Source organism: Sciurus carolinensis, chromosome 4, assembly GCF_902686445.1.
Source record: "Sciurus carolinensis chromosome 4, mSciCar1.2, whole genome shotgun sequence".
Classification (NCBI taxonomy): Eukaryota; Metazoa; Chordata; class Mammalia; order Rodentia; family Sciuridae; genus Sciurus; species Sciurus carolinensis.
This window is the reverse complement of record NC_062216.1, coordinates 51824722-51842374: the sequence shown is the minus strand read 5'-3', so window position 1 is coordinate 51842374 and position 17653 is coordinate 51824722. Positions and strand designations below refer to the sequence as shown.

The following is a 17653-nucleotide window of genomic DNA, read 5'->3' as shown; positions in this document are numbered from 1 at the left end:
TCTCTAATGATTAGTGATACTGAGCATCATTTAATGTGCAAAAAGCACACATAGCCAATATAGCAAATAACTATTTGCATAGCAATATACCTATTTGCATACCTTTTTTAGAGAAATGTTGATTCAAGTCCTTTGCCCATTTTCTAATCAAGTTATTTGAATCTTCATTATGAAGTTGTAGAAGTTGTAGAAGTGCTTTATATGTTCTGAATAGTAACCCCTTATCAGACTTGCAATTGGCAAATACTCTCTCCCATTCTGTAAGTTGTCTTTTTGTTCTGTTTATTATGTTCTCGGATATACAGAAATGTTTTTTTCCTCCTAACTTGATATAGTCCAATGCATCTATTTTTTATTCTTTTGTTGCCTGTAAGGAATAGTATTTCAAGTCAACTAATACTAAGGGTCTTTTCAAGATGCCATTGAGAAACAGAACAAGATGAAGTCCTGTCTTGATTATTGCAATGTATGTGTCTCCAGTGTCTCAGACCAGCCTCCATGAAGCAGGATTTGAACAGGTTAGGAGCTAACCCTTCCTTTCTGTTACTTCCCTATTAAGTCAGTACATAAGGTTTTCAAAAATCCTTTCTTTGCAGATTTGTTTTGTCATCATGTCATTGGGTTTTATTTAGACGATGATGATTTGGGGGGATATCTTGTTTTGTTTTGTTTTGGGTTTTGTTTTCATTTTCTAGGGTTGGTTTTTCCTTTCTTCTGGGTATGGTTTTTCAAGTCCTATAGCGAAGAAATGTAAAGAATTAACTTCACATAAAAGATCCAGAGCTGAACCACTTATTTATAAGAAAACATCCAAGGTTTGCTGGTCAGCTCAGATCTTGACTCCTTACACTGGAAGGGATCATCCTGAAAAGTCAATAAATGGTCCCAGGGGAACAAGCCAAATTCAGACATTTGAAACTGTTCTGAAAGATAAACAGTGGAAAGCATCTTATAAGAAGACATTTAGCGTTCAGGGTCCTGGCTGTATCTTTTATGAGTCCTAATTCTGGTCCAGTGTCAGCCACTGGGTCCTCTGCCAAAGAAATACTGGGAAACCAGCTTTTCTCTAATTTCATTGGTATGTCAGCAGCTGACAGACATCATCTGTGAAGCCAGATCAGTCTTCAAAATTACAAATCTACTGGAATGAATTCACCGTTTTCCTTTCCTAATGGAAAAATAAAGTTAGTCTAAACGAAGATGACTTCAACTCAATAGTGACAACAGGAGGTGAGGAAGGGGTTCCCAGGTGGGGACAGTGAAGCTATGGGAATGCTGTCCAACCTCATCACCCGTTATGGTGACTTTCCCTAGTCCTGGGAGGCCCCACAGAGGCCCGGGTCCACAACACTCTGGAGTCCAGCAGTTTCTACCCATTCCTCTCTCTTAACCATCCAATGCAAGTTTAAGCCATGTGTAAGGAATGACGCTGAGGGCAATGGCCATGGAAGAGGGTGACCCAGAACCAATATTCATAGTTTCTATCCCGGAGATGCCAATCAATAGGGTGACATGATTAAAAGTCATTCAAGAAACAAGAGTGGTCAATTCAAAACAGAATTGCTGCCACACAATTTAACATCCCATTGTGTCCCAAATAAGGTAGGCGCTCCCAGGAGGAACCTGTGAGGAAGGGAAAGCCCAGTGGCCTGATATGGGAGCCACGTTATACACAGAGATACCAATACTAACACAAGCACACACATCCCAACACCTTCACTCACACACAGTGATATTAATCTCACCAACACCACACACAGAGCCACAAACAGACACACATATACACCCTAAAAAGAGTTGTGCTCCAAAACTCAACTCAAAATGGATCAAAGACCTAGGAACTACTCCTAGAAGAAAACATAAGGTCAACACACCAGCACATGGGCATAGACAATGACTTTCTCAATAGGAGCCCTAAAGCTCAGGAAATAATGCCAAAAGTTAATAAATGGAATGGCATCAAAAGTCTTCTGTACAGCAAAGAAAACAATCAGGAATGTAAAGACTGAACCTACAGAATGGGGGGAAAAAATCTTTGCTAGCTACTTTTCTGATACAGGATTAATATCTAGAATATATAAAGAACTCAAAAACTTTACACCAAAAAAATCAAACAACTCAATTATTAAGTGGGCAAATGAATTAAATGGACACTTCTCAAAAAAAGAAGGACTAATGGCCAACAAATATATGAAAAGATGTTCAACAATTGACAATTAGGATTGATATTTAGGAAAATACAAATCAAAACTACACCATGATTTTACCTCACACCAGTCAGAATGGCAGTCATCAAGAATACAAATAATAATAAATTCTAGATTGGATGTAGAGAAAAAAGTATACTTTTACACTGTTTGGTGGGATTGTAAATTAGTACAAATACTATGGAAATCAGTATGGAGGTTCCTCAAAAGGCTAAGCATGTGACCCAGATACACCACTCCTTGGTATTTACTCTGAAGAATTAAAGTCATACTGCAGTGATACATACATACCCATGTTTATAACAGCATAATTCACAATTAGCCAAACTGGAACCAGCCGAGGTGTTCGTCAGTGGAACAAAATAGAGAAAGAATATGTGGTATATACAAAATGGAGTTTTATTAGCCAAAAAGAAAAATGAAATCGTGCCATTTGCAGGAAAATGGATGAAACTGGAGACCATCATGTTAAGAGAAATGAGTCAAACTCACAAGGTTAAAGATCGTATGTTTTTTCTCATATGCAGAAACTAGAGAGGAAAAAGGAAAAGAAAGATGGAGGTGGATCTCCTAAAAATCAAAGGGAGGTCAGTAGAGGAAAGGGACAAAAGGGTAGAAGGTGTGGGTGGAGAAGGGAAGTGCCGGGGAATGGTAATGGTCAAATTATGTTGTTACATTGTGTATTGTGTGCATGTACAAATGTGTAGCCACATATCCCATCAGTGTGTACAATAATAATGCACCAATAAAAATTTTGGAAAAAAAAATGTCAAAAGTCAATGCTGTGCTCACCAGGCACAGTGGTACACATCTGTAAACCCAAGGACTCAGGAGGTTGAGGCAAGAGGATCAAAAGTTCAAGGCCAGCCTGGGCAATTTAGCAAGAACTGTCTCAAAATAAAAAGGGCTGTGGGTGTAATTCAGAGATAAAGCACCCTTGAACTCAATCCCCAATATTGCAAAGACACACACACACACACACACACACACACACGCCTGCACACAATGACTTTTTTTTAACATTCCTCCCCTTAAAAATTGAGAAGTGGGACAAAATCCAAAATTACAGAGCCTCTTAAAGAAGTTTAGTGGCCCAGGACTGAATTATAATATGTCCTCATCCTTTTGCTCCTTTCCAAGCAGGTTTTATGTGCACCCTGTAAGAAAATGTACCCCAAGTTCTAGGAGGGTTGGATTGTTTAAAGAGAGAGTAACTTAATGTTCATGGGAGGTAGTCACTGGAATTTCAGATGGAATTGAAAAGCCAAGCTTGGAGGTTTGTAGCAGAATTCCTAGTGCTCTCTGTCGATGTACATTTATTCCTGTAAATGAATGCTGGTCTTTTATGTACCCTGGCTCATTTTCAGCACAGGTCAAGTTCAAATGCTTCGTGCAGGCTGGACAGTAACTGGGCCTTGAGGAAGTCCAGGTGGTTCTGATTAGGTCTGGAAGCACATGACTCGTCCAATAGAGAACCCAATCAATTCCAGAGGTCTAAGTTCCTGTCTCTGCCTGCTAGGTCCAAGTTTCATTCCTGAAGGAATGTGATTTCCCGGTTTAGAAACAGAATCTTTGATTCCTTCTTCCCACCTACCCTTCCCACAAAAAGTCACCAAGAAAAAAAAAACTGGCTTGAAATAGAGGCCCCAGAGGTTTGTTTGGACATCACCCACCCTTTGTAAATCAACATTTTAATGAGTTAAGTGCACATGAAGCAGAAACACAAGGGTCACATTTCCTCTGAAATACTTGGGGGTGGGGGTGCAAAATGCACTCCAAATTTGGCCTAATCCAAATTCAGGAGGCAATCCAGGCCCTAGTCAAGTCTCCCTTTCCTAATGTTTGGTCCAGTAACTGAGCATAGTTCCCCCCAGTCCTCAGCTGGGTGAGAGCAAGGGGGTGGCCACAGGCCTGAATCCCTGCAGCCAGCACACACATGAGACAGCAGCAGCCACCTTGGATAATCAATACCAAGAATGCCAACTGTCAGGCAGAATGGAAAGCAAGCAACAGTGAAAACAATGAAAGGCTCTGACATGGAAATTTCAGCAGGAAACAAGCAATTACATGAGAACAAACATTCTGAATGCCACTCACAATCATCTGAACACATAACAGTGATCATTAAAACAATAGCCACAAGAGCCGAAGTCTCTTGCACCTTGAGGAAAAAAAATAGTCTTCTGGAGGTGGAGCTGTGACCCTGTCCCAAGGCACATGTGCAACCGTGTGTGTGTCTGTGTATGTGCTTTTTAAAACACATGAGTTTTATTTGACTTGATTTAAAAGCTGGATCTCTTCCCCCCAACCCCCCGCAGTTGAATCCACTCCTCCTGCACAAACACGTTTCCATCCACCAGGCAGGGAGGAAGAAATATTCAAGAAGAGAGGGTTTTCTCTGGACCTGCTGTAGGTTTAGTCTGAGGATTGCTGAAAAATATGTAGATGAGGAGAAAAGACTTGTCGCCCAGTACGGAGCTGTGTTCCCCAGCTCAGGATAGAAGTAGGGTCATAATGAAGAGGAACTCTTCATTTGCTAGGAATCAAATATGAACACACCAGCTGTCCTTTTTCTTCATCAAGATTCAGGACAAAGTCAAGATAGTTTCTAATGTTGAAGGATGAGTTCTCTTTCCCTCCATCCAAATGAATGGAAATAAATGCAAGACTGTGTCCTGTGCACATCTAACCTGTTCCTACTTTGTCTCCATCATGGGGTATCATCATCACCAATCTCCAGCCTCCTATCATTAATGGCTGTCAGTTCTGGCACTGCAGGGAGGAGGCATCCAAAAGTCAGGAGGCAGCCTAGGAGAACTGAGAGGATGCAGAGAGTTGACACATGACCGCGGCTGGCAAGTGGGGAAGCTAAGCAGGCTTCATGCTGACATTAATTACAATTTATAGGCTGGTGCTTATTTGTTTTCTCTAGCCAACTACTGGCTGCCTCCTCCTGTTTTTCCTCCTCTGCAGGAACCTTGGGCCTCCCCAAGCCTGGCCCAAGTCAAGACCCAATTTGCCATGCCAGAGGGAGGTACTGCTGCTAGAAGTCATTGAGTAACCTACCAAGACTAGCAGCCAAATTTGGATTCCTAGTGGCCTTAGATGCCAGCCTTGGGAGGGAAAACTGACCCCTGAGGAATCCAGTTAATTCTGTGGTACCGCCCTGGTTGTCCCTGGGCCACATTGTGAAATAGTCACTTGGGTCTTGGCACATAATTCCTTTATTCCTTCAGATGAGGGACTTAATCCACTAAGTGAAACTACCTAGTTGTCTGGAGAACTAGACAGAAAAAATGAAAACTGAAGCCCTAAGCCAAGCCCCTGTCAGTCCCCATCCATTCCCAGGTTTAAATGGTGATGATGGATGCTAGTGTGGATCAGCAAAGAATGCAAAAAGATGGGACTGTGTACAAAGAATTCCTGCAGTATCTACATTTTCTTTCTGATTCTTTCTTGGAAGGAAATCTAAAGTGCATTTCTGGATTTTGATTGTGTTCTTTAAGTCCCGATACCAAGAGAATCTCAGGGAAGCTGTGGCTCATGGCACCATCCAATGCATGGGCTTCCTGAAGGGGAGTGGGAGACAAGAACTTTTCCTTGGAAGTCACAACTGCCCACAGTAAACTCAGCTGAAATCCCCAGAACGGGACCATGTGGATTCTGAATCCTCCACCGCCAACCCCATCCACCAATTCCTGGTGCTCAGGTGACGGGAAGAGCAACTTAATTAAAAACACACAGTGGGGTTTCAGCTGTGGAAAATTGCTGGATCCCTTCTCCTTCTTCCCACCTCCTCTTTCTCAAACACACACATGTAACTTTCCTTCCCTTTATTTAAGCAAACAACTCTCTCCATGATTAAGCACAGCCCCTTCTTATCTAAATAGTCCACAGATGTATGAAGACACAGGAGCTTTCTGCTCCTATTTGGAGCTTGTTCTGGTACCCATCTCCTCCAAATCTACAAAAAGCAGCCTTCGTTGGCCTGTGCTGACAGAAATTCCTAATGCCTGCTGCCCCAGTAAATCAGCCCTGCATGGCAGGCTGTCCTCAATTTATCAGAAGTGGGATTTCCCCTCCAAATACTTCAGTCACCCTGCCTTTCCCAGCTCCTCCCTTAACCTGAGTTTGAAATTGCCCAGATGTAAGCAAATGGAACATGAAAAGTCCCAATTCCATTGTCAAATTTCTGTACTTTAGCTGCCCGGGTATATACCACCAGTTGGTTAACTATGACAATCCCTGTGGATCTGAGGGTGAGTGGGGCAGGGCATGGGGAAGTCTGAAAAGGACACAGCTTGGAATTCTAGTTTGCTGAGGAGTCAAAAAAAAAAAAAAAAAAAAAGCCGTGTGGCGGGTGGGGGAGGGGAGGTGTATCTGCAAGTTTCCAGAGTAAGCAGTCTTAGGGAAAAGAATCAATCCTGAAGGGGTTGAAATCTAAAGCTGAGGGTAGAGGACTTGCCTAGCAAGCAATAAAATCTAGGGACAGAAGCGTGGCTCAGTGGCAATGCACTTGGCATGCACAAAACCTTGCGGGGTGGGAATCAAATAGTTTAAGACTGGCCCCCAGCTTTGGGTTTATGATCAGCAATAACCAGCACTCACTCCGGTTTATCTTCTCAGCCCAAAGCATGGCTCATATTTTGAGTCCCTAGGACACAGGTTCTACACAGGGATCCCAGAGATGGCATTATCACAACAGGAGCAAGGACACCACCAGTCCATTAGAGTGTCCCTACCTAAAGTGTGTTCTGCAGACCAGCAAATCCAGTCTCACCCAGGAGCTCATTAAAAATGCAGAATGCTCCACCTCAGACCTACCATGTCAGAATCTGCATTTTAACATGGGTTACTACAAGATTCATGTGCATATTAAAATCCAGGAAGCACTCTGGAGAGCCAGATGTATCCAATCCTAAAGAGAAGAATAAAGTCTCATTCCCTCCCATATGTAACTTACTTTTAATAACTAATACCCAGGAAAAATAATCCATCAAACTTCAGACTGAATGGCAGCAATATGACATATGCAGGTAGGGGAAAGGAAGAAAACAAAATAATCCCTTGCCTCCCATCCCCAAGTCAGTTATCCTATTAGAAAGTTTTGCAAAGATGCAGTGCACTGGGAATGCCTGAAAACCTAAATGCGTGAGTTACAAGTTCAAAGCCCATCACAAACCTTCCTAATCACAATATCTAGGGGTAGAAGCTGTAATGATGGGTGAGCAAGCTCCCTTCAGTGATACTTATCCCTATTAAAACTTAAGAATGGTTCTTTCTTGTGATTGCTATTGGATGATGGATACAGATTTATCTCCCATGGGAACAAGTGGGAATTGCCAGCACTTCTGGATCCAATGTGGGAAGATGACCTTTTAGAAGACCAACCTTACTTGGAGGACATTCTGACCCATGACTCTTATTACCCAAAGGTAGGGAAGCACCTGTGTAGTTCATTAAGTGGACTGTGTGCTGTGCAGTTTGAGGGCAAGTTCTTGGTGCTGCCAGCATCCCTGAGCATAAGACCTGAGCAGTTCTTGGGTACCCCAAACTCCAAGGCCACTCTGGCAGCTGCAGCTGAGATGCCTTTATGCACAGTTCATTGTCCTTGTGCTGGTTTGTTAAAAAGAAACAAGTTCAAGAGAGCAATAGGAAATTCTAAGTCAGGGGTGATGGGGCTTCAGGGTCAGCGGTGACAAGGACATCTATGCCCAGTGTAGAAGAAATTTTCTTTCTTATTAACCACAGGGGAACTAGAAGTAAATGCTAATGTCTCACCTGGCTGTGCTAACATCCCACCATTTCACCAGTCAGGGACATTAGTATATGAACATCTTTCTGTGCCAGAACATGACTTGTAATAGAATCTTACAAGTCTTTATAGACTGATTTTAAAAATGGTGTTTCTGTGATTGAGTGTGAGGTTTGGGGTGATTTGGGGACATATGCTCACTTTGGGGGAAAATGCCAGTTGTTTCAGGTTTCGAGATACTTTATCAATCAGGGAACTACTTCATATGAAGTTATTACTGCAATTGTTTACAGAATTAAAAGTCACATGGAAGTGTTCCTTAGGCAAGAAAACTACAGCCTGATAGGAAACAGCTTGGGCTCAGCAGTGTGACACTCAGGTTCCAAAAGGAAGCTCAGCAGTAATTCAGACCCTGTGCCTACCCAGGTGCTGGGTTCTAACTCCAGCACCATCAGTGACCTACAGGTCCCCTGAGAAGTCCTGGCCACATCACATCTTAGATTCTTCATCTGTAAAGAAGGAAGGCATGATCTTCTCTAACGTCTCATGCAGGTCCAACAATCCAGACACAAACAAGTTTTCAAGTCCTAGCTGGTAATCTGAACACTGATTTGGGCCAGAGGGGAAAGAGCATCTGAAACCAAAAATATGGAAAAGAAACTCAGGCAAAGTTGGAAACTGCACTCTTGTAGAGGAAGTATTTAACCTCTCTCAATCCGAAACACACAGCTAGAAACACCTCAGGCAGTTATTCATAGGAGCATATGCTAAATGCAGAACAAGTGTAGGGGAACTTTCAGTGCATCCCAGGAGTCTTCCCCAGCCCACCCACACCATGTCACCGCACCCAGAAAACAGCTGAACTGGAACCAGAAAACATTACTGAAACAAGAGCCAGTGGGTATGTGTGCAGTGGAAGAAGATGACAAGTGTATGATTGTGGGGTGGGGGACAGGGAGTCACAATTCACACTATAGTTGATTAATTGAGTGATTTTAGTCAAGTGAATACATGGGAGGAAAAGCATGAAAATAAAATGAACACATACGGGAATTACTATTAACATAAGTGATAACATCAAAACATCTGGTAAAATGCACTTAAAAAAACAACACAAATGAAATGGAATGTAAAACATTTTCACAGTATTCAAAGCTTGTGTAAAAGATTTAGACTCTAAGAGAGGAGAACTACAAAGGAACTCAAGGAAACGGGAATTTTATCTGTGTCCTGCAAATCTTCTGACAACAGGTCAGAACAGCCAGCACATTATTCTGGGGAAATTGTCTAAGGTGCACTTCTAAAACAGCTCACTCACTGAGCTCAACACATCTATGAAGTTACAACAGAGCAACTAGCTACATGGAGTCTGATGAGAAAAACAGATTCTAGGTTTGGGAAATGGGATTTCTGTAATTTACAGATCCAAATGAAAACTGGAGCTCTGATTGGATTCTGCCCTGGGGAGAACTTGGTGCTAATCCACCAACACCAAGAGCCAAGTGTTACACAGGATATCTTAAAAATAAAATGTTCTTGGAATTATCAGCTCCCATACTATCTTCTAAGATAACTACTAATATTCTTCAAAGATTTAGCTGCGATCTGCCAACGGCCTTATGGGACTTTCTCCAGAATGATTTTAAAGCTTCACAAATCCAACTTTTGTACTAGCAAAAACTATCCTCTTTTGGAAACCAATGACTAAATCAATGAGTCTGTACATTGGTTTTTTATATCCTTTGTTGAAAAAAACAACAGCTGGTAATAATGCAACTTTGGGCCCATAGATAGTCACCCTTTTCTTCCTGAAATTGCTGATGCAGTAGAGACAAAGCTGGTATGTATCTAAATTCTTCAACAAAGTATACAGTCAAACCTAAAGACCAAGGACCCTGTGGCTGGGGTAAAATGTGCAGCTGTGGTTCACATTGCCAAGTTATTTTGAACCCTTTCCAAAAAAGTTGCTTCCTACCTGAGAATTCCCATTTACAGAGTGTACAGCATGGCCACCTGCTCTTCCTTACTCTTTCTGTGGTAACTGCTGATATCCCAGATAAATCCCTCTGTGAAGGCCCCTAAACATAGAAAGGGCCCCAATGCATAACACACTTTGTCAAAATGTGCATTAGATCCATAACAATCACTGAGCTCTTGACTTAATCCACAAAAATGAAGGCCCAAATCCATGTACTTGTGAACTTGCTCTAACAGTTGGACAATGGAAAGTATAATATTTCTAATTACTAATATATATACACATTTTAAGTCATACAAAATTATAGGCAAATCATTTAAGTCCCCCAAAACTTTAAAGATCAGAGAGTGTTAAAGTGTTAAAATGATGGGATTACTAATTATGAGAGGTTAATTACATCAGGATCACTCTCAGGTAGGTAACTAAGTTGGCATGCTGATTTTCATACTGGAGTTTTCCAGAATTAACAGAATCTTCCAGTGCTTCTGTCAGTCCAGGGCCACTAGGGTGATTGACACCTGACAGCTTCACTGCTACATCTGGATTGGGTATGAATGTTTGCCCAGAGGGGCAACCACTAAGGTCCTTGAGATGTGATAGGGAAATCAAGAATCAGGCTTTGGCAGAAGAAATTAACGTTGTTATTATTATTATGTTTTTAGAATTACTTGCTCTACATTGGACAACAGAAGTAAAGTGGTTTAAGAGAACTGTTTTATTTATATCACTTATTAGGCAAAATGACTTTGAGAAACATCTCCTGGCACTTAGGAAAAAACTGCAGAGATGGTTTGCCTCTGAAACTGTTTTCTTGGATGGGGACATTTGTGTCAACTTTCCCTTGGAAGAAATGGGGTGGGGGAGTACAAAAGTAAAACGTGGAGGGTGTCAGACAGGCAGGATGTTTGAAATTTCTTAGATCTAAAGGAAACCAAGTTTAACGGAATCAGTTCCTTCACAGGAGAGCAAAGTTTGGGAAGCACTAGGAATTCTGTCAGCGTTGCATTAGCTCCAGGGCATCTGAGAACTCACAAAGGAGGACCTCGAATCCACCTCCACCTGAAAAGGCCCAGTGAAGGAGCTTCTCATATGGATCAGGAGACCTTGGTCTTGATTGGCCTTTCAAATGCCCAATGTAGACTTTTTTTAAAAACCTTGAAAAGTCAATACGTTTTTTGTCATCATCTTTGTTCTTTTAAAATGTGAAATGAATGTGTGAAATGAGAATATAAAGCTCTTTACCCAATTTCACAATTTACCCTGACTAGTAATTTAGTGAAGAATTCAAACATTCTTTTCTTCTTTATGTTTTTGGAAAACAACAAACCATTGCCTTCTCAGCTTGAAAATCCTCATCTCTCTTGTGCCCACTGTGTTCCTCTTCTTTACATGAAAGCGAATGCATGTCGCCCCTGCACGTGGGTGGAAATGAGGTCATGCACAAGGTGGACATGAACAGCAGTGCATCTGAGACTGGCCAATTCATATCCAAAGAGGATCCCATGGGAGAATCTAGAGCAGAGCAGGCAATGACCTCTCTTCTAGTCACTTTGTTCTCACTACTACCTACTGCACCTGCACTTTTCATCCCTGCACCTATTACTTTCAGAAGTTATCTGAAACGACAAGTGCAGTGTATGTGTTTCTATCTGAAGCAGAGAGATCATTCTGGAACTGAAAACAATGCAATTTACCAACACTCAGAATTTCCTAGTTCCAGAGGCACAGATTGGCTGGGAAGCCCATAAGCAATTTACAACAACACTAGGAAAGATGCAGAACTTAGTTTCTGCTGCCTTCTCTCACTTTTTGCCCAATACCTCTTTTTCATGTTTGTTTGTTTTCACTGGCAAAAAATATTTTAGTGACTGTGTCTCTGAATAAAGCACAGTGGCTACTATTCCACGCTGCAGATCTTAAAAGCCTTCCTAATCTAAATGGCCCTTTCCTTACCTGGACGTGGCTATACTGGGGTCTGGAGTGTGGCTACGAAGGGAAGGGAGTGGGAATACTGCAAGAACAAAGCCAGCCGGGTGGCAACGTCCACTACCAACAGGAGCAGTGTGTGGGAACCCCCGGGTTCCAGGGTCGTCCGCTCTTCCCCCGTCCCTCACCCCACCCACGGCTCCCTCCCCAACCCACCCCGTGAGAATCACTTAAAGACCGACTGAAAAGTGGGGCATTCGTGATTTTTCATCTTCTTCATGAAGTTTTTGAACTCCTTGTTTTTCTTGTCCCACTTGTGAATGGCCGTCAGCAAGTACTGGCTCTTCACCTTGCGGCCCATGATGAGGAAGTGGTGGCTGAGGTTGTCCAACTGGTGGCAGGGGCAGTCTGCCCCATTCTTCAGGAACAGCACCAGCTTCTTCAGCTCCTTCTTCTTGATGGGCCCCAACTTCAGGGGCTTCTTCTTCTTGGGAACAATCTTTTTGTCGCCATTTTCTTTTTTCACTTCTTTGATTTTCATCCTCAGTGCTATGGAGATGATGGGGGCAAAAAGGGAGAGAAGGGAAGACATAGCATTTTAGAACACAGTTTTTCATCTAAAACAAAAACCCTAACATCTGGTTGAAGTGGAGAGTAACATGAAACGCAAACAGCAAGGAGAAAGAGGCAGTTCTAGAAATGAAAACCAAAGTCTCAGTCACTATGCTTCTGATTCTGACCCCTAGTTTTGTGGCGTCTAAGGACATCTCTGGAACTGCTATAGGGCACCCTGACTTCCAAATAAATTTTCATACCCAAATCATATTTCTTTTTTGTAAATTCCAAGTGACTCAGAATATCCTGCAATGCTTTCAGGGAAGAAGGGGGTCAAACCATCCCATTTAATTCATATAATCTGGTGTTATAAATTCCAGCAAAGAAAAAAACTCTGATTTTTTTGTTTAAGAGAAAGTAGATTCAAAAATTCCTTGGAAGTTGGGCCCTATTAATAAGGCAGAGAGAATCTGCCTTATTTCACATTCAGCAAGGGAAAGTTAAAGCACACTTTGAATTGTCAGGCTTAGGTGCATTAAACATCAACATCCAGCTTCAGCATGGGCAAAATCTGAGTTCTCATGGTTGTCTCTCCATGGAAGTTGGACAGTAGATACTGCTAACGTCCCTTCACCACTAATCAATCAACCATTAACAGGTACCCCTAAGGTTCTTCCAACTGAGAAGACCAACACAGAAATAAACCCTACTTTGACTTCCTGACAGATCACAGCAAGCCCCAGTGAAGTTGTAGTGGATAAAACTAGGTGATAGTCTCTCCACAAACCCATATGGTACAAGGTTGCTTCTGTTCTCAACACAACCCCAGCAGAGAGGGAAAATAGGCCTACCCACCAACTCCCTCCCCGTTTTTTCTCTCTCTACAAATTTTGCCATAACTTGGATTTTTCTTGTGTGGGGGGAGGGTTGTTTTGTTTTGTTTTTTGGTTCTGGGGATGAAACCCAGGGCCTCCCACATGCTGGGCAAGCGTTCTACCACTGAGATATACTCCCAGCCCTTAACATTATCTTTAACCTGTGGACCGGATCCTTCAGTGACAGCCAGATGGGGTCCATTGATAATTACAAGTTAGTGTGAAAACACTCAATAAACTGTAAACACACTAATTATGTAGTGTCACTTTCACAATTGATTCCCCTCTAGGACTGGCCAACCCCAGGTATTTAGGAATTGGAAATCATTTTCCAGGTGCCAGTCACCAGATAATGTGGATATCCTTTGAAATCTTCTGAATTAAAAATTATCAAGGCCCTTTTTTCATAACCCAAGGTTTCCACCTATACTCCATAAGAAGTTAATGATCATAAAAACATGTGGCATACCAGAAAGGGTTCTAAGTCTTTTGCATGTGTTTCCTCAATCAATCCTAATAATTTCATCAGGAAGGTACAATTATTTTCCCCAATGAAGAGATGAGAAAACTGAGGCTTGAGGAGTTAAATTGACTTGCCCAAAATCATCAATCCTAACAAATTGTGTGTTAGTCAGTTTACCATCACTGTAACAAATATCTGAGGTAGTAAACTTATAAGGAGGAAAGGTTCATTGGGTTCACAGTTTCAGAGGTTCCGGGGCATGTCAATTGCCCTCATTGCTTTGCTGAGGCAGTACTTAATGGTGGAAGCAGTCTGCTCACCTCATGATGGCTAGGAAGCAAAAAGAGAAAGAAAGAAGAGGGGTGGAGGCCCCAATATCCTCTTCCAGGGTATGGGCCCCAGTGGTCTAACTTCCTCCCTTGGGACTCACCCCCTACAGGTTCTACCACCTCCCAGAGGTGCCACAGGCTGAGGACTGAGCCGTCAAGACATGGGCCTTTGGGGACACTAATCCAAACTGCAGCACCATGTCTGATTGTGCACTTTTAATCACCATGCTGTATCCCTGCTGACTCTATGGTTCCAGAATTCTTTATAACAAACCCCAAACTTAAAAGTGCTCATTAAAAGGACTGAGAAAATAAGGGGGAGGAATTCAGACACTCTTCCCACATTTTAAAGTGGAGTGGTGAAAGAGTTCCTGGGGCTGAAAGAGACTACCCTAGCAAAGGATTACATTAGCAAAGACTTTGTTATTTAATATTTGGTTGATTAGAAAACCACACCCTTGGCTAACCCACAAGCAAAAAAGAAGGGCAAAAACTCCTAGGAGCAAATCTGTAATGAATGTGTCAAAGTCAGTAAATTAAATCCTCTCCCACTGTTTTCTTTTTCTGACGAAAGGAGTTCCAGATCTTGATGCCTACTTAACTCAAGCCCCATATAATAGCCTGGGCCTGAGAAATGCCTCACCCCAAGGGTAGCAGAAAGGTCAGAACTGGGTATTAATGAGCAGACTGCTCTAGCTGAGGATTAAGATTGACCTCCAAGTTGTCCCAGGCTGCCTAGCACACAGGAGTGAGTTGAGCACAGCTTCCCCATGAGTTTGCATTTTCAAACTCTATCCCTTGCTTGAGTCAGTGATTGCCCAGGGTTTGGGATTATGCTTAGCTCCTACCCCATGGTGGACAGAGCACATGGGAACCAACAGGTGGGAGTGCAGTGAAGGGAAAGCAGCAGAGACCATCCCTCAAAGGCCTCGCCCCAGACATGCCTGAACAGGCCCACACCTGGCTCAGCTTCTACCGCTGCCTTACAAACCCTGAATGAAGTGGTGATTCACTTGAGAGAGGACTTCACCTGTTCCAGCATGTGGCTTACTGAAATAAGAAAAATTCTCAGTGAGGTCGAGAGAGGGACCAGCAAGAAAAGACTCAGTGCCCAGTCCACAGCAGAGACAAGTCTCATCTCTGCCTTCCCTCTGCAGAACAGAGCAATAGGAATAGGAGGAAGCACTTGCTATAGTTTGGATCTTAAACACCTGCCAAGGCCCACATGTTAAAAACCTGCCATTCCTTGGTGGTGGTGGAAACTTTGAGAGGTGGAGCAGGAGGTGTTTAGGTCACTGGGGGGGCACGCCCTTGAAGGGGATTATTGTGCCCCAACCCCTTCCTCTTCTGCTACTTTTTGTTTCCTGGTCTTGAGGTCAGTGGTTTTGCTCAGTCATGTGTTCCTACCATAATGTGCTGCCTCACCCACAGCAATGGAACCAAGTGAACATGCACTGGATCTCCAAAACTGTGATCCAAAAATAAACCTTTTCTCTTTATAGTAATAGGAAGCTGGCTAACACACCAATTTACCAAAGAAAGACTGCAAAAGTTACCACAAGGAAGCAAGGGAGTAAAAACAATTCTATACCTCTCCCTAGACTCTCCAAAAAGTGGCCCAGGTTATTAGATAAGTCCCAACCTATTTTCCAAAGTCTAATGCTTGGAACCAAGTGTTGCCATAGGCATGACCAAATACATCACCAGGAGAGACTAATGGGTGCACCAGCTGACAATGGAAGGTACTCTTTTCTGCAGAAAAGTTAGCCATCATTCACTGAGTAGCTGCCATGGGCTAAGCTCTATAGATGAACATAGGATAGATGCTCTGCCTGTTAAACAGAGCATGTTAAGTAGGCATCGTTATTATCTTATTACAATGAAAGAGATGGAATCAGACTCAGACTAAATCATGACAATGCAAGACCACAATTTGCAAGAGACACAATCAGGATTAAAACCCACACCTAAACCCATAGACTGTGTTCTCTCCTACTATACCATGACTCAGTTTAAAATATTGCTTCAATGGAAACTATTTCATTCTTTTGATTGTGTTGCTTTTAATCACAACTCAAATCAAACATTAATGTTTCTTTGCCATGACCGTGTAAAGGAATTTAGTTTACATAGGTGGGGGAACAGCGAGGGGAGAAGGGAAATCAGATGATGGAAATGTGTTATGCATTAGACTCTTTACTTCTTGCCATTTGGATCACTTTCTATTTTGAGGTGGAGAAAATAGGGAAGAAGGAACATATGGCCAGAAATTGCTAACATCTTTCCATCATTCAAGGGTTTATTTCAGGGATGCAGATTACCAGCAATGTTTGGATAGGCAATTACTTGTCTAAGGTTGATTTCCTATGCCTTATGGATGTATTTGCATCCCCCACCATGCTACACCCAGGAACTACTGGGCTGACCACCACTGCCTCCCCAATCCAATGTGCTAACATGCCTGGACCTCAAGGATTTTTACCCCTGGCTGAACTCACAGTGCCAATGGTGGCAGAAGTCAGGGAGAAGACCCAGAAGTCAGGGACAGGTCAGGAAAAAGCTATTGCTGGCCAATGTTATGGGTCCTAGATTCTGTGTAACCTCAAAATTTGATTTTAAACACCTGGAGTCTCGGTTTTCCATCTGAAAGGTATAGAGCATAATCTGACCACTAGCCTGGCAGAATTACCATCCAGAGCATCCCAGGCTGGGCAAAACTGGGAAGCCAGCTCAGTTCATCCTTAGCACTGTTCTCTACCATGGGTTTGATCTCATTGTGTGCCCTGCTTACCCTGATGGAAAACACTACATCTAAACTCCATCTCAAACCCTTGATCTCAGTTACCTGTAACAGTTGGGCCATGAACTAAAACAAAACAAAGTAAAAAAAAAAAAAAAATCTTTTTTTTTTTTTTTAACTTTAACAATTTAACGTCCTCTAAGAATGAGACATTGCTCCCACCTATTATTATCAGCAAGAATTCAGAGACCCAGAAACTCTAAAAACCAAAAACTTGAGGCTGCAATTAGGGACTTTCTGGGTCTTTCTCAGTCATCTTAAAACAAATAATCCCTTATGTTTGAGTAGATCATTATAGTTTCACTGCATTTTCAGTCACTCAAACCATGTTTATTGTTCACAAATTATACTTCCTTGATAGACTTCCCACAAAGTTTGGCCATATTTCTGAGGCTGAGATGAATATCAGAAAAGTCATTCCACCATTCCCAAACCCACACTTTCTTCAAAACTGTCTATTCCTCCTGATTTGCCTGCTTCCACTAATGGTGCCACCATTCTTCCCATAACCTAGACAGAGTGCTCAGACACAAGACAGACATCAGCCAAGGGCCAGCCATTTATATAACCAATAATCTGAAATTTCTATAGGAATCTAAAAAGAAAATGATGGGGAAAGTAAGAATAGAGCTGAGTTAGGAACCCGACTTGTGACTCATTTGCTCACAGATAACAGTTACAATGAAGGGTATAGAGAAAAGAAGGAGGGAACCCCAGGAAGCACCCTTGCTGTAGTGACAGCAGGGAGAAAATTTGTAAAAGTCA

General features: G+C 42.3%; 1 protein-coding gene across 1 annotated transcript in view; it reads right to left on the bottom strand.

Annotated features, from left to right (window-relative positions):
• Positions 1-8938: 8938 nt before the first annotated feature.
• Positions 8939-17653, bottom strand: part of Sfrp1 (secreted frizzled related protein 1) — a 43134-nt gene continuing 34419 nt past the window's right edge. The window contains exon 3 of the mRNA XM_047551702.1: positions 8939-12415. Within this exon, the coding sequence (XP_047407658.1) occupies positions 12093-12415 (323 nt within the window). The 3' untranslated portion in view covers positions 8939-12092. The remainder of the gene's footprint in view (positions 12416-17653) is intronic.